The 24,231-nt window shown below is 35.7% G+C and overlaps 1 protein-coding gene across 3 annotated transcripts in view; it reads right to left on the bottom strand.

Moving 5' to 3' along the window:
- LRRC28 (leucine rich repeat containing 28) overlaps window positions 1–24,231 on the bottom strand; it is a 47,583-nt gene that overhangs the window by 14,642 nt on the left and 8,710 nt on the right. For 2 of the 3 annotated variants that reach the window (XM_059823966.1, XM_059823964.1), the window contains exon 5: window positions 2,002–2,208. The exons of the other annotated variant lie outside the window; for it this stretch is intronic. In XM_059823966.1, the coding sequence (XP_059679949.1) occupies window positions 2,002–2,208 (207 nt within the window). The remainder of the gene's footprint in view (window positions 1–2,001; window positions 2,209–24,231) is intronic. 3 annotated transcript variants of the gene reach the window in all.

Below are 24,231 nucleotides of genomic sequence, written 5' to 3'. Positions count from 1 at the left end.
TCTGTCAGGAGATGAATAAAATGTCTACTTTTTAACTCAACTCCCTAATTGAAAAAAATTGAAAATTCTTGCTTGAATATCACTTGTAGGTAGTTCTACAGTATCTTTCACTGTTACTTAACGTCCTTACTCAGTCATTAACTAGTAAAGTGAAGTTGGATGTGAGAACACACACAAAAAAACCATTAGCCAACATGTGCAGCTAGCAGAAATAATGCTACAATTATGCCTTAACTTCAGTAATACTCCAAGAAAAATATTTTCCCATACAACAGAAGATAGATTTATTCTTTTGCTTTTCAATGCACTAAATCTCTCTTCTACTTTATTTCATCACATCTTGACCACTCTGAAGCCTTCTGATTCTTCAGAGGAGGGATTAAACATTTACATTTATACTGTGCTGCTTTTCCTCTGAACTCTAGGATTTATGATTCAGTTTCATATCCACAGATAGCAAATTATCTCCAAATGTTCACCAGAGTCACTATTAAGAACTACTGAACAAGGTCAATTGACAGCCTTTGATGTTTCCCATTATTTTAAAAGTTTCTTTTGAATGTTTTGAATTTGAGTCTAAAAATAAAGAAAAAAGAAGGTGTGTCATTATATTAGAGATTTATTTCCTCCTTTTGAACTTAAAACACTTCAGCAGATCTATGGCTCATCCAGGTCACAGCTCACTCACATATAAGCTACTAGCACAAAAGTAGCAAAAACTTCTACCCCTCAGTATCTCACATCTCATCTTACTGAACAGCATCTTATTTTTGCAAAATTAAAAAGATTCAACTTCCTGTCTCATGAAACAGAGTTAGAAATATTTGCCAAAATAGGGGAAGTTACTTTGCTTGTTTTAGTTAGTACTGTGGAATCTGGATGATGCATCCCGGAACTTGTTTTCTCATTTATATGATGACATATGTTGGGACATAACTAAAACACTATGTCTGGAGACATTATTTGCACTTACTTTCCAGTAATAGAAACTAAGGTGCTAAGAAAATCAGAAAAATCATGAACATCTGTAAAGATTAAATTGCTAGTACTGAAAAAATTAAGTTAAACCTATACAAGGTAATTAATTTAGAAATTATTATCTCATTTTTAGACACCTCAATTTTCAGCTTCTTTTCAATGTGATTATCGTAACTTCATCTGCACCTAATTAACACCAAACTCTCATCGTATTCTAGAAAAACTATTAATGGCTATTCAAATGACATGACAGATCTGCATGTATGTCTGTATTTCAGCACAAATTAGCCTGTGGCAGGGCTAAAAAGTAACAAACATGTGGAAGAGGACTTGCTTTTCACAAACAGAATATACAGTCTGCACTTATTGACAACACAACTACTTCCCACAACAAAGCACCATACACTGACTGCACCTCCTAGTCTTGAAGACCTGTTTTGACACTTCCAAACTTCAAAAGGGTTGAGAGAAAGGCACATAAATTCTTTCCTGTGCTACTACCATGGAAGCTTTGATGGATGCCTATACACAGCACAAACTAAACCTTTGCTACATTATGCAGTACTGACATTCTTAATGATGAAAAATAATATCTGTGGAGTTACTGGGATTCTACTGCAAGTTTTAAACCCTAGCTGAAGAATCTTAGTTAAATCATCAGATCCAGCAAACAGAAACAGATCATTACCCCAAGTGGTAGGACTCGGATTACATAGTACTATATTTAAACACAACATCATTTAAACTTTTTTCCCCCCTCAGTTAGCTAAAAATAAAGCAAATTTGATCACTGACTTATTGCTTTAAAACAGACACGAAACCTTAACCTGCTTTTTTTTTGTTTATTAACATATTTTCCAACAATATGATCACTGTGACAACTCTATAAACAGAGTTTGTAGGGACCACTACAGAAAGTCACTTGTTGCCCTTTTATTTTTTTTTTTTCTTTTTGGGACTGAAAGTTTGTTTTCCTGTCTCTTCTTTGACCCACCCCCCAGCCCAATGACAGTGGTGACTCACCAAGTGGCAAAAACGCAAGGCGGTTTCCAGCCATGGAGAGCTCGTTGAGGCTTGGTAGTTGGCACAGGTGGCGGGGAACATACCACAGGTGGTTTCGGTCTGCAGTCAAGTACTGCAGTGAAAGGCACATATGCAGCCTTTCAGGTAACGTTATCAACCGATTGGTTGAAATGTCCAGCGTTTGCAGCTCCCTCAGGTCTCCAACCTCTACAATCCAAACAGGAGGCATTCAGAATTATTAACGTAACTATTTTCACAAACAAGATCACAAAAAAACCCCCTCACATAAATCAAAAACAAAGGTCATCAGTTAGCTGTGCTGTTTTTCTCTTGAGATACTGTTCTATCAATCCATGCTGAGAACTGATACTGATAATCTCCATCATCTTCATGTTTCAGATCTTTTTGATGAGGAACAGTTATCAGTTAGGCAGTATGTTTAAATACAAGATCTCTCAAGACAGATAATTCCTGAATTGTGACAATTACTACTGTCAAAAATATCATGCAGTTTCCTGGTCCTAAATCAGAACTAGAAAAAAAACCAAAAAACAAACAAAACCCAAACCAAAACACATTACATAGCTTGCTTGGTGTTTTGCATGACCCCAAACTCATGCAAATTCAAATTACTGTTATTTTTTCCAACATTTGAGGATGCAATGCTTATATCCACCTTAAGATTCTCTTGCAACGAGACTTACAAATACATGCATAGCACTTCTTGCTTAGCGACAGTCTTTCACCAAGCATGCTTAGGAGCAACAGCTCTGTATTCATAATACAATTCAAAAGACCTATTTTAAATTAGAAAAGGAATTTCTTAATAACCTGTAAGTTACATTGTTATGTTATATTGTAGAACGATGTTAAAGTAAGTTTTAACCTATAGTTGCAATAATTACAGCTTCTAGTGATTTTCTTTTTTAACATTTTAAGAATTTTAAAAGTACACTTTGTGTTTTAAATAGTATTGTATAATTTTTTTATGTAGGTAGCAAATGAAGTTCTTCAAAGTCTGCAGGACGTGATCACACAAGTAGCCTCACCTGTGCAATAGGGTGATTTTCCTTGTGTCTGGCCTGTGGGACCAGGATGCACTTCTCTAAGGACTGACTGACAAATATATTCAACAGGTTATCTCATTGTTTATTTAGTTATTCTTTTACAGTTACTCTAAAAATTGGATGATTCTATAAATTATTTCCCCAAACATGGGGAAACTGTAAACAGTTTTGCTTTGTTTTTAAATACTTTATAGCAATGGAACCAACTCATGAAGTGCTTGGTGCCCCTAATTCTTACTGCAGTTCTCAGCATCTTGCAGAACAAAATGTACTTTGCTCTTGGCTGAATGAAACCAGCTTTTGCATCTGATAGCTGCTAAAACAAGATTCACTAGAATTTTCTACACCGAAAACACCAGGCAACCTACACAATCCACAGTCTGCACAATTTACAGCTCTATCACCCAGGTTTTTTTAAAAATATATAAATAGGGTAACACTATTTAAGTTAAGCTAAACAGAACCTGTTGTGCCCTTAAGCTCTCTCTGCAGCAGGAGCTAGAAAATTCACTATTCCCTGAGCTCTAAGGTAGCACCTTGTATACTACACCCAAAGAAGAAAACAAAACACCATCTTAATTCAAAGCGGGCTTCTACACAATGGTAAAAAGAAACGGCAAATCTGAAGCTTGGGAAAAACTGCTCTAAATGTTACTTCCAAGACTGAAAACATGAAAAGAGAAAAAAGGGAAGTGATAATTCAGTATTAGATTTTTTCACAAAAGTACTAAATAAACAAAATGTGTGTGCACATTCAAAAGGAGTTTCTGCCCACTGCAAACAAACCCAGCATTAACCTCAAAGAATCAACAGCACAGTATATGCATCCTTTTAGAAAATACTACTGACAGAAGCAGCTGCTATGCACAGATGACCACATTCTTCAAACCTGTTAGTTTTGATGTCAACAGGAATCATAAGTTTTTATTTAAAAAGTTTTTTTTTTTTACTACAAGATTGAAAATGAATGGCAGAAGCAAAATAATCACTACTAAATAGCAGAAGACTACTGTGCAAAAGAACTGCAGTAGAACTCATTTTGAAAGAGTTTTATATTCATCACAAACAAAGCCATATGCTTGAAAACAGTGACAGGAAAAGAGCCACCTACATTCAGCCAAACCACTGACCACATGCAGTCAATAATAGGCCTAGCTATTTTCATACACTAACCTTTTTCTCTGCCACTAAAAACAGTTTTCTAATTCAGTTTAGGTCCAAAATCCCATAAATGTTATGGTTGGCAAAGCTGGCAGAGTTTCAAAGGCATTGCTAGAATGATATGTTTCAAATCTAAGAGGAAATAAAAGTATTCTCACTTTATCCTTCATCCAAAAAACACATACTTGCCCAAAACTTCATCCTCTCTACCTTAATCTTCCAATGCAGACCAGATGTAAACATCCACTTCCAACATACAGTGCCATATGTCACAGAAACACCCACCGACCCATGATGAAGTTAAACCAAACAACTTGAAGTGCCATCAGATTAAAGATATAACCCCCCGACTCCCCACCATAGTGTTGAAAGCTCATTTTGAAGAACATGTTCAGACATTTACTAATGACACTAAATTGGTTTCAAACTCATTAAAGCAGAGGAAAACAATAAAGAGGAATAACACAAAATATAAACAGTCCATTAATAAGTTTTTCAAGCTTTTAGTTACTAAATACTATTATCCACGCCTTAAAAATCTTGCAACACAAATACTGAAGGATACCGTGGCTAACAAACACAGTGAAAGACTTACAAATCTCTCTCTTGCTATCACCTCATCAAGCACTAAGACACGTATGAGAGGTGGACTTTGGAAATTTCAGGCAGACCCAGAAAAGAAAATAGGTATTCATAAATAAAAAGAACTGACTAAGAAGGGACTTTTATCCAGAGACTCCCCCCGCTGCCCCCAAGGATAAGAAAGAGACAAGCATTATACGTCACCATTAAACCACACTGAGGAGTTCCAATTACATTTAAATGAAATTCATAAATGTATAATTAAAAATTTATATTAGCTCTAGAATTAACACTATGAAAATCAACATGGCAGAGCACTGAGCCCCATTTTGATACCAGAAGCCAGAAAAAATCTTCAGTAGCTTTGCTAAACCTCTAACTCAGAAAGACCCAAGTCCAAATGTGAAGTTCCTGTGCTGGTTCTGGGACCCAAGTTGTTTCAGCCATGTCCATCTGCACGGATTACTGCCTTCACATATAGCTGGGCAATTCTGTGGCTTTGCCATATGGTACAAATGTGTTCATGGCGTAGTACACATGAAGTGGCTGACAGACTGTAAATCCACACACTACCTTACTTCACAGAAACTCAAATGCAGGTTTTTACCAAGAGTCCTGCCTACAGCCTTCTGAAGGTAGTTTCAGTGACACAGACATACACATAAATACTTCAGACTGTATTCTAAACCTGCCAGCAATTGAGTAATTAATTAATCTTTTTCATCCTTGATAATAGAAAGATTCAAAAGTGATTACTGTGCTTCAAAAAGCAGCCTTCGCATTCCTGGTAATAGCTTTCCCAATCACTTGGAGAAAGGCACAAGTGAACTGTCATCATATGCGCTTGGGTCTTCAAAAGAAAAACTGCCAAATAGGTTTGTCTCTCCACACAAAGAGAAAAGAAACAAACATCAGCATACCTTTTTTTTTTTTTTAAAAAAACCAGTGAAATTTCAGGAAATTTCCAGTTATTGACCTTCTAACAAAACTGATTGTATTTGTATAAACGTACCTAGCATCAGGAAAAAAGAAAAAAAATATTTCTGATTCAGGTTTAAATGCCAGTTTTTTAAAATTAATTCCCATGGTTTTACATAAAGAAAAAAAACATCTGGAAGTAAGCAGCCTGTACAACATACAGTAATCGCCAAAGGCAATTCAAACTTCCTTAACCTTCTGCGGGTACAGGCCTCACCAGCTGCATAACTCAAAAATAACTAACAGTTATCTTTACATTTCAAGAGCAATCCCACCTTTCCCTGTTGGGCCGTAACTCAAAATGTCATCCAAAGATATATGAAACACATACACAATTGGATTTGAGTGTATGGAAGGCTTGGATTTACTTTAAATCAAAGACTGAGTCTTTCCATCCAAGTAAAGGAAGAAAGGGGACTGGAAGGGGCTACAGATCTACCTGCAGGAGAATGCACCTCGAAGCAGGATATTAAAAGTAGAGAACCTACAAGGAATGGAAACGGGGACTGATCAGCAAAGAGAGCTGGCACTTCAAGGTCAGGCCATAGAAGTTAAATGAAAACTGCCAGGAGGCCAGGAAAATGGGAACTCACAAACAAAAGGTTTCTCAACAAGAAATAAAGAGCAAGAAGTGAAGAACTGGTGTCAACAAGGGGTAGAAATTAGGAGGACAGACCAACTATTAAATTAGCTTTTTGCATCATCTTTTCCTGTAAGAATAATGCTGTGTATGAGGACAGAGACAGACTACCTCATGGGAACAAGGACAAAGCACTGAAAATTACCACATCCATTACTAAAATGAAATGAGGCTGCTTAAAAAATTTCCAACCCAGAATACTGAAAAATGGGTTATATATATCAAAATTGCAAGCTCAGGCATGAGGATTCTCAATGAATAAGACATTTTCTGGGATAGCAGCCTAGGGTTGGAGAAGAAATGTAGAACCTGTGTTCAAAAAAGCCCTTTTAACAAGAATTTAGCGCTCTTCAGTATCTTATAACTGTTCTAAGGGGAAAGAGCAACCAAGAGTAACCAATGACTGGAACATAAATAGAAAGCAGAATGAAAATGCAACCCAGATCTTTCCAAATGTAAATCATGTTATACTGACTTGTCTTTCCTTGATGAAATTTCTTGCTGAACAGTAACATGAGTATCACATCTCATGGCAAATTATTGGGATGGAGAAAACATTACTAGTGGTGGTGTTCCTTAAGGGTCTACTTTGTTTAGAATTTCCATTTTCTACCTTAGTAAAAAAAACCAACAACTAGGTTTTGGTTTGCTGTCAACAGAAGCATTTAAAGTACTGCTAATATGATAGGGAACCAAATTATCATACAGGAAGAAGAGCAAGAACTTTTAGACTTAAGTGATTGAAATGGAATGAAAAATAACAGAAAATAAGCATGATAAGAAGGTGCTGCGAGTCAGGCCTCTGCTTGAAACAATGAAGGACGAGAAGGACTGGCTATACTGGTTCACCACCTAAGCATAATGAATCACCAGAGAAAATAACCAATGCAACTTCTATATAGAGCCAGCACTGTATTAGGAGCAAAAAAGTATGTTACTATGCCTTTCTATTGTAGGCATTAATGACAATCTTGCTATTACCATACAAATATTTACATCTCCCACCCTGCTACCAAAGGGTTCTAACACAGAGGTGATCCTCTCTCTTGCCTGCCATCCACTCTGCAATGCCAGCAGCACGTCACTGTTCCAAGACTAATAGTCTTTGCTGTATACCATGGAGTAATGTTTTCCAGCTTGTGGTACCCAGAGGGACATATTCTTACAAATCCCTACAGAATCAAGCACTGTGAACACTGGCTGCGATTGTGAAGCACTGGACTTCATGCACCCAGTGATCGCCCTCTATCCTGGGGTCTAAACCCAAATTTGGTTGCTTCAGGAAAGGAAAAGAAGGTGCTGAAAGTGGCTACCATACTTTACCCTTGAAATAATGTTTTAATCAACTTCCATGAACCTGAGTACAAGATGCACTTTCCTATTAGACCTATAAAACCATGCAATGGCGAGTAAAAGGTGTTCGAAGTCTTCCATACTTACAAAGCTTATCATCTGTCCCATTAGAAAAAAAAAATGCAAGTCTCTGTACATGCCTGTGAATTTGAATTGTGATACTATTATCAGTTTAAAACTGTAATGGACAGGAAATATAAGTTTAAATCACTAAGAGCTTGATGGAAAAGATCTCCTTTAGATCTGCTCTGGGATGTCTCAGGAGGACTTAAACAGATTTTAAGATGGTTAAAACAAATTAAATAGCCTATTATATATTACATTACATTTACTGTCCTACCACACAGCTCACATTTCATAGCCTATAAAAATAAAATTTTCTAGCACAAATTGGCACTTGTGATAGACCTGTGCCATCTTCAAACAAGGAAGTTTGACCATAACTGAAAATTGGCATCATTAGATTTAAGGACAAAGAAAGGGGGAGGCAAATTGAATCACATTTACCTTTTGACACTGCTGTATGCAGATCTGTTACTGTATTGTTAGTGAGAGAGCTTGAAAAATGTTGTTTCTCAAGCCTAACAGACATGAAGATTATTTTTTCCCTTGTATTTTTCTCCATGTAGGCTACTAGTTGCTCAGTATTTTAAGAAAAAGAAGAAAGAAGAGGGACTGGAAGAGATGTTGTGATACTGCAGCAACTATTTTATGAATAACTTGTTTTTAAATAAGGTGCTGAGTATTGAGTTTAAATCCATAAAAATGCTATGAAAAAAAGCCTCTATCCCAGCTGATCAAACTTGAATCTATTACTTTTAAAGCAATACTTATGGTTGCATTTCACACACATATCCTGGCTGGGAAGAACAGGGAAGAATATTTTCTGGGGCAGGATTGTCTTTGTGAATGAACACAGTCATGTAAGTAACACCTCAAAGATGTTCCCAATTCTCAGTTTCACCTACTTCAGCCATAATTGAATCTTCTCCAAAACATTTAAGCAGCAGACAAAACCCAAAACCAAGTGAAAAATACATACTTCTACTGAACGTACCCAAATAGAATCTTTTTTTCTCAACCTTGCTAAATGTCACACACAAATTTAGTACCAAGCCTTATTTATTTTGTACCATCGTTCACAAGCAAAGGTGAGAAAAGTGGCTTTCTAAAGTCCAATCTTGCTAAACAGTAATTTTAGTTTAGGTAGAAGTGACTGAAAACAGACAACTGGCATGAGGGTCTCATTAAGTCAAACTCTTCTAAAGGGCAGTGGTTCCCCATCTTTTACCATAATTAAGCTTCAATTAACAAAACTGGCAGCCTTCTGTATTTCATGGCTCCAGCACTCTGTGCTTTCCTCCACAACAGCACTGAAGGACCAGACAGAGAGCAGAGGTCCAGAGTGGTTATTAGATTGTGCTCTGTATTCCCCCTCAATGCAGGTTTGGAATTCCATTTTCTTCCATAATTTGATGGTCTCAGTGAGAACAGTTGAACAAATCAGATGATAAAAATACCAGAAACTAACATACATGAGAAAAGTGGAAAAGGTGGGTGAAAGGGCAAGAGGGATAAGGAGGGAAAAAATTGTTTGTGCACAAAGGTAACTCAAGGCCACAGAAAGATCAGGTTTGCTGTTTTTTTGGTTTGGGTTTTTTGTTTGTTTGGTAGGTTTGTTTTTTTTTTTTTTAGAAGACAACCTATCCTTTCATTCTGTTCTAGTGTACTCTGCCTAGTACTTTGCTGCCCCACAGCAAGGTACTATTGCTACACAAATAAGCAATAGATGTGAAATTAATATATTAGTATTATTCTATGGTTTTATTAAATGATATCCCAAATTTTGGATAGCGGAGCCAAAATGAAGTGTGAAGAAACAGAATGGTTCTTTGTCAAGTATATTGCATGAAAAATTCTGCTAGCATCTTACAGAAAAGTTTCTTATTTAGGCAGTGATACATTTTTGCTGTTGTTTTTCCTTTGAGGAGCAGCTGTTTTCCTTTTTCTGGGTGTTCCTGGGTGGTACGAACATAAACAAATGTGACATGAATAAAGCATGAGACCTGTTATGTTTCTCTTGTTTTGTTTATGTCTTACCATCTTTACTGCTGCACATCATCTACAATTCACTGTGCACTAGTATCACTACATGGAAAGGGGGGGAAAAACCTTCCAGAAAAACTTCATGCATAAAATAAAGAGCTAATAATTTGAACTCAAGATGCCAGCCAGCTAGAGATGGCTACTTAAGTACACTGCTTTGATTAAGTACAACAAACCAGTAATCGCCTAAAATTAAGGCAAACAAAATGAGCATCCTAAAGAGAGGTTAAGGATAGCTCAGGAAGCCACAGAGACAGGGCCAATCTTGGCTATAAATTCTAGGACAGCTTTTTCCTTTCTTCTTCTTCAAAGGAAAAACTTCAGATCAACACAACGGACTGGTCTCTCTGACAAACATAGATTAGTAGCTCCTAACCCATTACTACACCAGTGTCTAAATAATCCAAGCAAAGACCTATCTGTTGTGACTGTTGCTATCAACTGTTTCCAACCAACACGAAACAGTTCTTCTTTCTTCCTTTTCTTGAGGTTAGTGGGGTTCTTTTCTTTCTTCCTCTCCATAACAAAAGCAATAGGTCCAGGTTAGATTTCTGTCTTTCAGTGGAGAAGTATTACGCTGTATCAAGCCAATTTATGCTCACTTATCTTACCATTGGAAGATACCAAAGAACCCCCTTCCCTGAAGGTGAACTGTCTCCATAACAAAAAAAAAAAAAAAAAAAAGCAGCAACTACAAATTTGAATGGAATAAAGAAAGGAAAAGAATCAAAGGAAGATCTTTAGCTTGGCACCACGCTTACAGCAGTGGAGTCACCATATTTGTTTTTCAAAGGAAAGCTAATGGATAGGATTGTCTTAAGTCCTATGAAAATAAGAGTTCTTCAGGTCACTGGAAGTTACTACAAATTGCAACAGTAATTACAGGGGAGGGACTGGCTAAACATTCACAGGAAATATTCCCACTATAACAGAGGTGCATCTTTCTCAGATGTTAACTATGGATTCAGATGCCCTTTTCTAGCAGCAGTAACAGGAGCTTCTCTTGCTCCTCCTTACTTGCCCAGCCTGTGTTTGTGTAGCCACCCAGCAGAATGGCTAATTCACCAGTTGAGAAGGGTAGGCAGGAGCTACTATAATGATGTGGCTACTACTGAGAAAATGGTATGGACCAACTACTAACAGTTTCTTACTACAATTATCACCAAAAAAGACAACATCTGACTTCAAACAACATTAACAATGTCCTTATTTTCAGAACACTGACAACAACTGCAAGCCTTATCTTAATCAGTGGAAGATAGTGCTGTTTAGTGTTTCAAATCAGCACAAAGTAGACAAGTAAGGCTTGCAGCTGTACTCCAAACCCCCCACCACTCAGTCATTCTGAACTGCATTCCTTTAGCGATACAAATAAGTAGTCTTAGTCCATAAAGCTCTCAAACATTAAATAATTACCAACTCGAGTATACTTGCAGTTGCTCGGTATCAAAGCCTTCCATAAAGAATGACAATATAATGCAGATTTGGACAATGCTAAGTTAAACACGGGTCTTTATTTTAAATACCACTGCAATAAAATTAAGATAACTGAAATACAGGTATCAAACTCTGCATGTGTGACATGAACCACAGGAAAGTTAATCTCACATAATACCTCCAGTTCTACTCATTGTCTTTAAAGGCTTTTTCCATTTAGATTTAGTGTCAGTAAATGATGCATTTTATTTTGCCTCCATTTATTTAATAGACTAGCTGAGTAAAAACAAGGATGTTGATAACAAGTAGTATTTTAACTCTCTCACAATGGTATGTATAAAAGAAAATTATATTTGGCCAGCAAGGTCAAAATGGAAATCAGTAAATTCTAAAATTCTTCTACTGCACAGCCCTAACAATTTGTGTTCATTCACTTTCAAAGACTGAATGACTTTGTTCTCCAAGCTTCCCTGAGCACTCAAGACCTAGTAGTAAATTGCATTTGCTTAATGCCTAAGTAAAATCAACTACCCGTTAACATAGCTAATCACTGTACATAAGTTATAGAGAGCTTAGGGAAAGAAAAAAAAAAAAGGAACCAAAGAGACAAAAGTACATTCACAAATAAATTTATAAATAAAGACTAAAGAGTTTAAGGGGAAAAACAAGTTAACACTGAACCCTAAGAATTACAAAAACTAAGCTTCAAGAGCTAATTTTTTCTTGTCACAAATGTTAATTTGGTGCAACAAAAAAGAATCTCAAAAATTTCAAATTAGTAAGAGGCTTACATGAAAAATGAGTAGAAAATTATTTTAGTTTCGTTAACAGGGAATTTTCTTCTGAAAACTAAATAGCTGAATAGGCTCTATGAACTAACAACTACTGAATTTCCTGATCAAGTTTGCAGCCATGTGCTGTCGTAGCAGATACACACTGTTTAACTTTTACTAACCTCGTTATGGTGGTGAAGGATACAATGAACTGCAGTTTTCAGCATTTATTTATTTATTTTTAAACAATGTCAGTAAAGGCAGTAAGCATGGACATAATCCTCCTGAAAAGCTGATTTTACTTGTATGGCTTACTTCATCTTTGCTTAGGACCCTCCTGAAATAAGTCAGTGCAGCAAAACAAAGTTAAACCCCTTTGGCAGTACAGCATACTGAAATCAGTAAGGCATTTCTACTGTAAACCTGGAATTTGCAAAGCAGTTACTACTACCATTTCCTTTTTCACACATTTACAAACTGATGAAAATTTTCAGAGAAAAAAGACCCACAGTTTAATATCTGTTCAAAGCTGGGGTTCTTTGAAACCCTGACTAAACACTATTGAACAGACTGTCTGTATTAAAGAAGTTTTCGTACTACAGAAACACAAACACCATTTGTATATGAAACACATCTTTCTCAGCATACATCCAACTCTCCATCTTGGAGGTTTAGTCTCAGCCTTGTGAATACACATCTGTCTTCACCCATGTGAACAGCTATTGGCAAATGTTTATGAGAGAGGCCCTGAGCATCTTAAAACCCCCTTCAAGTTCAATTTTGCTTTTGGGTAACAGTTCTAAAAAGAAAGACTTTTACAAGTATTTTAAAGAGCATCTGTTCTGAAGTTTCAGAAGTGAACTTCATATATATCACGTGTGCCTTAAACCAGGCAATCAGTAAAAACAGATCTTTACTATCAGAATCATCAGCAGAAGAATTCAGTGCTGACAGATGAGTTACAAACCAACTTTTTCTGAAATTCCTTACATAGGAAGCTAGTCTGATATTAGGCAGTATATGATCACTCAAGTTCAGTTTAATTTCTCAGAATATGTTAACTCTCAATAAGTGATGATTTTTATAAGAACAGACAGTCAAAGGAAAGAAACTTACTACAAGTCCCATATTCTTCCTCTCGTAAAGTAAAGACAGGCTAATACATGCATTGCGCAAGAAGGAGAATCCGCCTCATGACAGCCCCAAGCTATGTTGCTCAAAACGTGACTGTTGCCAGCCATAACATGGAAAAACCCTTGTATCAAATTCCAAAGAAAAGGCTTTGCTGTGCTCTCAGTAGAGGATTCAGCATGTTGAGGGAAGACGTTCCAAAAGGAGGGGAATGACACCTTGAAAAAAGTTACAGTAACTTACGTGAATTTTATTTTAATGTAGTTTTTTTCTTATGTAAGAATAAAGTTGAAAAATCCTAAAGATTCCTTTTTGGTTTAGATTTTTTTAAGAAGTATGAAAGCAAACAAAAGAATGCCCCACAGTATCTTAACATAGATCCAAACATTCTATCATAATAAACACAACCGCAATTACACTCATTTTCAACAGTACTGAAGACAGTTGTACAGCAGATCAGCCAGACATGCAATGAAGCATCATACCTTCTCAGTTATGAAGATTATCAGAGATGCCACCAAGAATGTGGGGTCTGGAGGGGGTTTGCCAGAGCTATGAATGGAGTAACGATTTGCAGACCTTTAGAGCCTACGCAGGTAATACATAGAATTAAAGCAACTAGGAATGTTAGTTTTTATAGTCTTTATGGCTTTTCAGATACATTTATATAACTAACACCTTCAAACACTCAGAGCAAGACTACAACACAGAATTGCATACCTACAAAATTAAATTCCTGGTAGTCTGCTTTTCTACATCTTAGATTCAACTCCACAGGAATAAGACTGACCAAAAGCAACCAAAGACGTTCCACTTCTCCTTGCTCTCCTCTGCTATGCAGTCAATAAACTCACATAAAACAAACACCACAAATGGAATAATTACTGAATTCAAACACAACTGTGGCTATTTCCAGAGTTATTTTTTTCTGTGGTATATAACTGTGTCACAATGAGTGCTCTCCATAAATCTCAAATGCAAGTTTTCAAACAATCAAAACACAAAAACCAAATAATTCTATTTGACCTTCATTATTTAGGTCTGTGTGCCAGGTCTAATCAGTTCTCACAAGCACATTCCACTATTTAAAAACAGACTGTAGAAATACATTTTTCAAACTAAAAGGAATGGAATGCATTGTTTTGATGCTACAGCCTGAAGCCCTTTATCTGAGTTTTATCAAAGTATACTCCATCACTGATCAAAGCAGCAATGACAACTTAATGTTCTTTAAAGTTATATATTGCTGCATAAACTTCCCACTTTTGTCTTGTGGCCTCCGGCTCAGCATGTCATTGGGAGTATATTCAAAGGTCAAGAGACTTTCTTTCAGAAACCCTCTGTTCCCAAGTGGCAGCTCTAATGACTGCAAGAGTGGAGAGTAGAGTGGGGTAGATTAATTCCGTCAGGGCTCTGTTCTCATAGACCCTAGAAAAATTCAGGTTGTCATTTCTTCCATCACATGTTTGAAAGACTATTTTGTACATTACTGTATGAACTATTTGTATGTGGCAGTATCATTTCCATGCTGCCCTATTATTGACTTCATTATCATCTAAAGACCTCTTCTCACTCTAGTATTGAAATCAGTACTTCATTTTAAATGTTTTTCCATTTAATATTTTGCATATGCCATGTGACTGGCTGACTTTAAGGAAAGGTTGGAAGTTACCTGGACATACAAGACAAAAAAAAATTTTTTAGTCTGTATTGTAACAATTTACTGAGAAATCTCAAATTGAGTTTACTAAAAAAATATTATGTAATTTTATGTTTAATGAAATGTGTTGAAATGAGTTGTACTTAAGACTTCTTATTTAATAAACAGGCATAGGAACATGCAACATAAATATAAGTGTAGAAGCATGGTAGTTAAGATCTCCAACATCTCCATAAAGTTTTAAGATTCAGATGAATGCTTGTCACAATTACTTAAAGCACTCTCAACATCTTCAAAATTCCTGTTCATCCCCCACAGACAAGAGGAAAACCTCTGGAGAAACAAGGCTTACAGTGAGACTTGAGAAATCAAGGACTGCTGAACAGAAGCATGAGCCAGGTTTCAAGAGGCAGTACCAAATCTCTTAACAACAGAGAATCCAGTTAAATCTGCTCCCATACTCTCAGGAATGCACGAATCATCCAAGTACCTCAACCTCAGAAGCAGCACTCCTTTACCTTGGCACAACTCCTTTATTTCCTACCTAAAAGCCCTTGAGGGGGACAGCTACCAGGGGGAAAGCCCATGGCCCAGAGCTTAGAAAACATACGTGTTCCTGCAAAGATTTTCATTTTCACAAGTGGAGTACTGCAAAGCCAGAAGCACAACAGGCTTGAGAGTACCACTGGTAATAATTAGGTTGGCTCTTCTCTCCTCCGTCCTGATTTCACCTACACATCACCACGTTTCTTATTAACTCCTTTTCAGAAAAGGAAAGGAACAGTAGGAAAAAAGTATGGGGCTGGTGGGGCCAGATTCTGCAAGTTTGATGCATGGTGACTTTCACAAGGATCTAAGATGGAATAGTAGAGAACAAATAGCAACATTGGCCCGTCCTCAGAAACTAGTTTCAAAGCACTAAAAACATAGGTATCTGAGATTGTGATGCTTCAGAGGAAATAAAAAATGAAAATAAAAAATTGGGCAAGAGCAGGTCACAGGCAGCCTTACACTGACATATTCTTACCCTCTAAAATCATGTTCGTTCTACCAGGAATACAATACAATAAAAAAGTGCTTTAGTGATTAGGACTCAAATGGTGTCATTTTAAGAGATGTCTCTTTCAGACATGTGATGCCACCATAACTTCCACTAAGATTCTGTGGCCAATAAGAATTATCACATAAAAAGGGAACCTTTACAGGTCAATCTCTGCCCGGATCATATAAAAGAATTCAAATGAAATTAACATGGTGTGAAACACCGATATACAGCACCCGACTCTCGGACACTCTTAGATCTATTCATGAACTCGGTAATTACATGAGCACACTGTTCATGTTTTAAATACAGTCAAACCTCAACCAGGCAGAGATTTTTCAAATTAAAACATCACCAAAACCAAAGTAGGGACCTAAGAAAAATGTGATTGATCCAAAATCATTATCATCTTAACGGAAATACATAAGAAAGAAGAAAAAAATTGAAATCAGTAAAGTTTTCGATTTTGAGCAACTTTTAAATATTGTAAAACTAGTATTAGAAAACTCAAACACTTGGTCAGTAGGCTGTTGCTTCAATAGGATTTTAGCCTTCAATTTATTGACATGAAACCTCAATACCAGTTTCAGTTTGTCCCTGATCACTTTTCCAGATATGTCATGACCAGAGAAGTTGTTTTAAGACCTATGTTTTATAAAACTGCAGGTACTTGGAAATATGATACACTGAGCCATATCGCAGTTTCTTAACTAAAAACATGCTCATTAAAATAGCTTAATTTCCAGATACTTTTTCCAGTGATTGAGCTAAATTACAATAGCAAATTTTAAGATGGAATTTTCTAGTCCAATAAGCCTAGTACACAAAAAAGCATTTGAATACATAATTTAAATGTTAGAATGAAAGACATTGATGGCTTCTTCCAACTGTTTCCTATTAGTTTTCAGATTAATGAATTACAACACATACATACTTAGCACATGCATTTTTGAAAACCTGCTGTGCAACAACATGAGGAATACCACAGGCCATTGTTGAAAGAGATAGTTTTGTTGGGTTTTTTTGTTTCTTAACGTCATTTCTGCTACAGTTACGGGAAATATTTCAGCTCCAGTATGCCCAATAGAAGCCTATCTGGATGAAGTGTTGGAACAAAAGCATACATTAGAATAACATTTTAAGCTTAAAATACAGCTGTAGAGTTTTTCTGACTATGTTTATACTACTGTTTTTGCTACCAGCATCCAGAGACATTATGAACCTTCCATGGTATACTAAAAAATGTTGTATGATACTAACAAAGAGGGTTTTAAAAGCCCCTGCACAGGGATGGAAGTGGGAAAAAGTAACCGTAAGAAGGAGCAAGCATACAAATAGAGAATAGTGAGCAGCTCTGCATACACAGATGACTCATTCTGATACCGTATACAGGTGAGGGTATACAGAAAAAACTTCAGTTCATGAAAATTTCCAGGAATTTAATGGAATTTTTTAATCCTCTGTCTTCACTTCCCTCCCCATAAATTTAAAGTACTCAGAAGTACTAGTAAGTAACTGATTTTTTTTTTTAAAAAAAGAAGGTAACCCAAATCAAATGTTTGAGCAAGGTAGACTCTGTTATAAAATCTCACACAACCAACATCCTTTAATTAAATAGGTACCACTGTGTTTGGACATACATGAAAGCTAACCTGTAAGGAATACCACTTGTACAATATACTACCCAGTGCTTTGGTCACCTCGATTTAGGTCACAAAGTCTGATGACAGTCAGTAACCATCCACATTGCCGTTTTGTTCCCAACTCTTCAGAGATTACTCTCTGCTATAATTTCCTAGGGGAAATTTTTCTTATAAAACATTTCAGTCCTTACAGGCTGTTAGGACAGGGCTGTTATGGAGTTTATACAAGATCAAAACATGTAAAAATCTTTTCCTCCTAGAAATCCAAAGAATGTCTTAAAGATACTATCAGGTATTTTTATTGTGCTTCTACATTTATACAGGATAATTACTGAAGCCTTACTAATCCTGATGTGAAAAAAACAATACAATAACAGGCAAGTGTGGGTAAGTTTTGCATCTATTTAACTAAAAAAACCCAAACCATTTGTTGTTGTTCCACATAAGACCTAATGTAAACCTTAGTACACTGACTCTTGGTTTTATACAGCAAACTGAATCTAGAAGTGAATTATTAAACAGAGCATCTATTTTAGAGATGAGTGCAAAGAAAAACACACTTTTAATAATTAGGCATCACCCTACTTCAAGGAAAACAACGTATTATGATAATAATTAAAAGAGATTTTTATTTAGGAGTCCATGTTCCTTTAAATAGTCACATACTTACAGAGTGCAAAGCTCATGTAACCTAATCTATGTTTTCCTCAAATCCCCACAAGTCCATTTACTTAAAAACACCACACTCCTGGATGGGTGCCTGGCGTACCAAACCTGTCCCGTCGTGCATATTTTTATACATGTTACTAAATTAGGAAAGCAGAGTGGACTAAGGTTATGCCAACTCTGAAAAAAGAACAGGGTCTGCATCAGTTTGTGCCTTTGCTTTTAAAGAAACAATCATTATAAAAAAAATTTGAACTTAATAATTAAGTATCAAAGCAATCTACCCTAATCAGAAACAGTAATAAAAGCAGAAAGGAAATATAGGAGGGGGGGAAAAAAGCAGCCAAATTTATCCCCCCCTTTTTGAAGGCTCTAAATCAAAATATGGAAAACAAGTTTAAAAAATGAGTTAGGACTACGTATTTTAATGCCAGGTTCTAGAATAAGAATAGAATTATTGGCATGCTGTACCCATGATCAGTAGAAATCTACTGTGAAAAGGAGGTAAGGAAGAAGTTGTTTCTATATGCTTTTAATTAAGAATTTACTGAAATCCCTTATATTGAGCTCTATTCAGAATTACTAAGTTGGGTATTCAAGAAGTCTTTACCAGTGAAATACCGGTATGAATAGTAAATACAGATATTGTACTTTACAGCAACTTAAAAAAGTGAGAGAAATGAATATGCAGTTTTCATGTCTCAAAGTTTCTCTCACCCCCAATTAGCAAAACAAATTCCTAAGCAAAACAGACTTAGCAATGATCAATTAACATTCTGACGGTTACTTTATAAATAGACAAAGCAGTAATCAACAATTATAGTTTGATTTATAATTTTAATAGCGATTGAACCCTTCTTGTCATTACCACTGAAGCTACCTATGCAAGAGAAAATGATCTAGTATTTATCTTTAAGTTCCGTTTTTCAAAATTCATCTTCATGCACTCTTCCAGCTGTTTCAGTTTCAAAAACTCACTGATCTTACCACTATTAATTTCCTATTAACTTAGAGGTTTATTAATTATGGAGAGATAATTATTATTTTCCTAATAACGTGTGGAAAGACTCAATCTTCCCCAATATTAAGTATGATCAACCTCAAAAAGGTGTGGTCTTAACAAATGGAATGGGAACACCCAAGTTCTATTTCTGGCTAACACTGACTCCTGCTGTGGCCTGGAGCAAATCACTTCTGTTAAAAACACTTTTTTCCATTCTGTAAAATGAGGATAACACTCCCTTATCAGCTTTACAGGATCTTTCTCAAATGCTTTGAAGATGAAGTTTTATAAGCCTACAAATGCATTTTAATGAGGCTTAAACTGACTATATATCTAAAACAATTTGCCTTAAAAAGGAAAAGGATTTGAACAGAAATGAAATTAAGAGTATACATGCTATTAACCTCCTCTAAATATTATTGCAGTTTGCGCTTTAAATATACCAAAAGGCAGATGAATAAATTTTCCTTTGGATTCTACCTAAATGAAGCAAAATGGCAACAAATGGATGCAATATGCAGAAGTCTCCAGAGACAACATGGAAATGTCAATTTGAAATGGAAGCCGCGCATTTCCTTATATGGGGAAGAAAGGGCATTTGCTAAACCTGCCTTCGACTCTTGGAGAGATCCGTACCCCCCTTCTGCAACAGCAACTGCTGGTGCTCCCCAGTCACCTGCATTTACACTTTACAGATTAAAGAAAAAGCATCACAGTTGACATGAAGTTGGGTATTATTTGACTTAATTTTATTTTTTTTGCCTGATCAATGTGCTCAACTCTTGGTTTTTAAAGTTCCCTGACAACAGACACAAAGGGAAACTTGGTCTAGTCCATGTAAAGACAACTGCTGAGATATTTTTTTTCCCCTTCTTCAAGGGAACTTTGCCAAAAGATGGGCTGGGATCATAAACCATACCCTATTCTTTGTTTAATTACTTAGCTTTTGCTCTTGACTTGGCAAAACATTAAGCTTTTCATTTTAGTAAATCTATAATTAACTCCAACATGTGCTGAGTAAACATAACCTCATTTTTAATTAAATCTTAGAACAAGATGCTACAACTTGCCATTTCTAAGGAGAAGTATTTCTCAAGTAATGTGCAATAAAAAAATCTAATCCTTGTCAAATATGAAACTTAAGTCCAACTTTGAATATAACCCATCCTCTTTTAAGTCATCTGTTGTCCAAACGTGCATTTACTAACTACAAAACCAAAACGTAAACATGAAGAGCCATCACCTCACATCAAAAGTTTCCAAGATTAAAGTAAAACCAAATCTAAACAGTATCACTGTAAAACTGAGAGATAGCATTGGCTTTGGGACTCCTGAAGAATAATTTTTCCAGTACATCTCACTGGATTTATTTATTTATTTTTTAATTTTTTTTTTTTCCAAATGATGCAATAATTCTTACATGAAGAGAAAATAAATACAATGTCTCAAGAACGAAAGGAGTCGAAATATCATATGCATTCTAAAAATCAGAAACAAATGGGAACTTTCTAATTAGTCATTCATTAGTGAGAAGATTCAGAAAATTTATTTCTGACAGCATATTCATATAGGACTAACTACAATTCTAAATTAAAAAGAGACACCAGTTCTTTGAATAAAGAGAAATCTCTAAAAAAAATGAAGTTAAGCTACTATGAAAACATAATGTCAACTCTAAGTCAAGCTTATACATGAACTAATGTAATATTATGAAATAACCATCTTTTGTTTATGCTGCAACTCAAAGATTTTTTTCAAATAAGACCTCTGGTGTTACGTATGTCCAAATGGCCCTCAAGAATTTAGATTATTTAAATGCTGCAGTTAAACAGTAGAAAAGTTCACAAAACTTTACTTCATGTTCAAGAATTACATGTACCAGAGCCAAATAAAAGAACCAAGAAATTGTTGAAGAGAGAAGCTACAAGACTTGCAGTCTGCAGAACAAAAAAAATGCTGTGCATTTCAGTGAAAAAATGCTCAAGAGAACTTTATAATATTAAATCTCCTCTTCTTACTTATCTGCAACTCTTTTAATCAGCTCTCCTCTCAAAGACAGTCTCTCAGTTAGTGATTCTGGTTACCACAGAATTTAGATACTGATGACCCTGCATTAGGCAGAAGCTGGTCCACTTATTAACCTTAACCAAAGCATGTTCAAAACATGACTTCAAGACAATTTCACAAAGCATTTTCTTCCAGCCATTTTAGATTATATTTCAATTTCCACATGCTTATTCTGGACAAATTTTTCCCTTTGCTTCTCATCAAGTTTAGCTTAGTCATCTTTCAACAATTCTCACAACAATTTAATGATGCGTGATGGAAGCCCCATTGTTTCAGTGGTAGTGCACAATTAAAGTGCCTTGAGGCCAAAGTACATGATCTTATCCATGGGTGACACTGATTTGGTAGTGTTGCTAAGCACAAAGGTAGGATTATCATTTACACTACAAGAGTGCCATGGCATAGAAAGTGCTTTCTAATCTCCAAGGCACACAATTTCCATGCTTCACCTAATGCCCTTTTTCCCCTCAACAGTCCTGTATTGTCTGATGTCTTCAGGAAACTAAGGCATCTGCATGTATCTTCATCATTCTCCCCCACTTCCTCCCTTCATTATGCATACTATTTCAATTGTTTTAAAATTAGAGTTATGCTACATTTCTATAAGGCAAATCTTAAATACTAAAAATGAACGTTAAGAGCACAATTGTGGAACAAAACCATTAAAAACGGATAATGAATCAACATATGCTATTAATTGCATTGTTCCTTTCAGTTCTTAATCACAAGGAAGACACAACAGAGAATCATTCTTAAAATATAAAATGCAGTAGAAAAGTGTGGGTATTCAGACACTTAATGGCAAACATTTACCATCCAACTGTTCTGTAGTTGTAATGAAGAGATTTTTTAGCAATTGATTAAGAATATTACTAAGAGTATCCTCCTAGATATCCATGTAGTTTCAACAAAAACTGAGGGTACTTATAACACCAGACAGTGGGAAGGGAGAGACAAGAGGAATGACCGGGCAACAACTCTCAAGCTTTTTATGTGATGGCATCATTATGCTACAAGTTGACCTATCTGGTTACAAAAGGTGAATACTGGTCAGCCTTTCTTAACTGGATCCTCTGCTGTGATAAACAGTTCACTGCCGTTTGTGTGATATGTGCAGGGCTAAGTCTGGAAGAAAATGATGGTCACAAGTTTTGAAAAGTTACTTCCATAAATGACCATTGCCTATATTTGAAAGGTATTTTTTAATGCAGGTCTTAAAATTCTGCACAAGCTGCACTAGTAGAAGGTAAATTATATCTTAAATGGTTAATTATTATAAAACTAAGAGCAATTAAGAGCTGTCTTTCCCTAACAATGCATTGCAATGCAGTATCTGCTGTAAAGAAAGCAGTTAACACACAGTAAAATGATGTACTGTAGTGAAATCACATTTAATCCTAGTTCATTTTATTACCTTTGCTAGCTTTCCTGACAGAATGCTGTTCAACACTATTATGAAGATTCATGCTACCAATATAATTAAGCATAAAACAATTCATCAAAACGTAACTATTTTGCTCTATTTTTTCAGTTGTTGAACATAAATGTTATTTTCAAACTCAAAGATTTTGTTATAAGGTCATCTTTGAAATTTTTGCAGTTTTACAAAGAAAAACTATGAAAATATGCTTGGAAGCCCTCTTTGGAAAACGTTATGTTTAGAAAACACTCAGTGCAGTAGATTAACTCTCCAGTGGGCAAACTCTCCAGTGTAAGTGAAAGATTAATCTTGCTTGGACTGGTAACACTCAAGCTGTATAACATCCAGTCATGTTGATAGCGACAGCATCTGAACAGACAGGATTAGGAATGATAGCAGTAACGGCCTATGTGTAAACTGATGGTACACTACCAGCAAAATAGAAAGACCAGGCACCACTGGATTCTCCAATTAAAAAGTAGGCAACAGTAGTAGTATTCTAAGCATGCAAAATTTTCACGCACAAAAAACTAAATGCACTTAGGGACAATGCTCAGTACTAAATTTTGTAAACTTCAGGATAAATTAAATGCAGCATGCCTATGCAGCTGATACCAGTTCCTAATCAAATGTGGTAGACTCAAAATCAACTCTTCAGTAATGTAAATTATCCTTTTGAAAGTCTTTTTTGGAACCTTTTTAAGTTAATGTGTGAAGTTTTGCAGCAAATGTGTCACTTTTTCTTTGAACAAGTCTTTCTTTCATGGTACAGCACCATAAGGTAAATTATCTTTGAGGAACATAAAGCATACTCAAGTCACTCCTTTCTTTTGAATGTAGGACATTTGAAAATTGATGGAAATTTTATTGGCCTTGGGTCATAATGTTTAACAGGTTTATCTAATTTCATTTCAGAGCATTTACATAGTCATATAATTTTTTTTTCTTTCTAATCATAATCATCCTTTGACTTATTCTTATTAAGCTTATCATGCCTAGAAAAGTACAAGGAAGGGACAGCTAGACTTCTGTGCCCAAAACTTCAAGGAGCAATTGCAATATATTTCTTGAGAATAAGCAATGTGAACTTACAAACACATGAAGGTCACATTGAGAAGTTAGTTAAAATAGAGCCAAAAGCTAATCCTCTTGGATTAAGTTAGACCATTGTTTTGAAATGCCAGCCTTAGATTTCTATCATCTCTGCAGATCAGAAGATGCAAATATGCCATAGAAAGATTAAAAAAATAATAAAAAAATAAAAATATTTAAAAATCAGCACCATCTTATCTGGAAAAATATAAGGGCAATGGAAGAAGAATAATTAGTTATGTCTGTTTATCAAAGTATTTAGAAGGCAAACAAAAAAAATCAATCAAAATCTGCCTATGGCTGACTTTTTCTGACTTTGTATCACATTTACTTTGAATAAATTTGGGGGTTTTATTATAAACTAGCAAGACAAACACTTTTTATTTACTGTCATAGTGAGGTACAACTG

Source organism: Gavia stellata, chromosome 13, assembly GCF_030936135.1.
Source record: "Gavia stellata isolate bGavSte3 chromosome 13, bGavSte3.hap2, whole genome shotgun sequence".
NCBI lineage: Eukaryota > Metazoa > Chordata > Aves > Gaviiformes > Gaviidae > Gavia > Gavia stellata.
The sequence above is the reverse complement of the archived record's forward strand: the minus strand, read 5'-3'. Positions and strand labels throughout refer to the sequence as shown.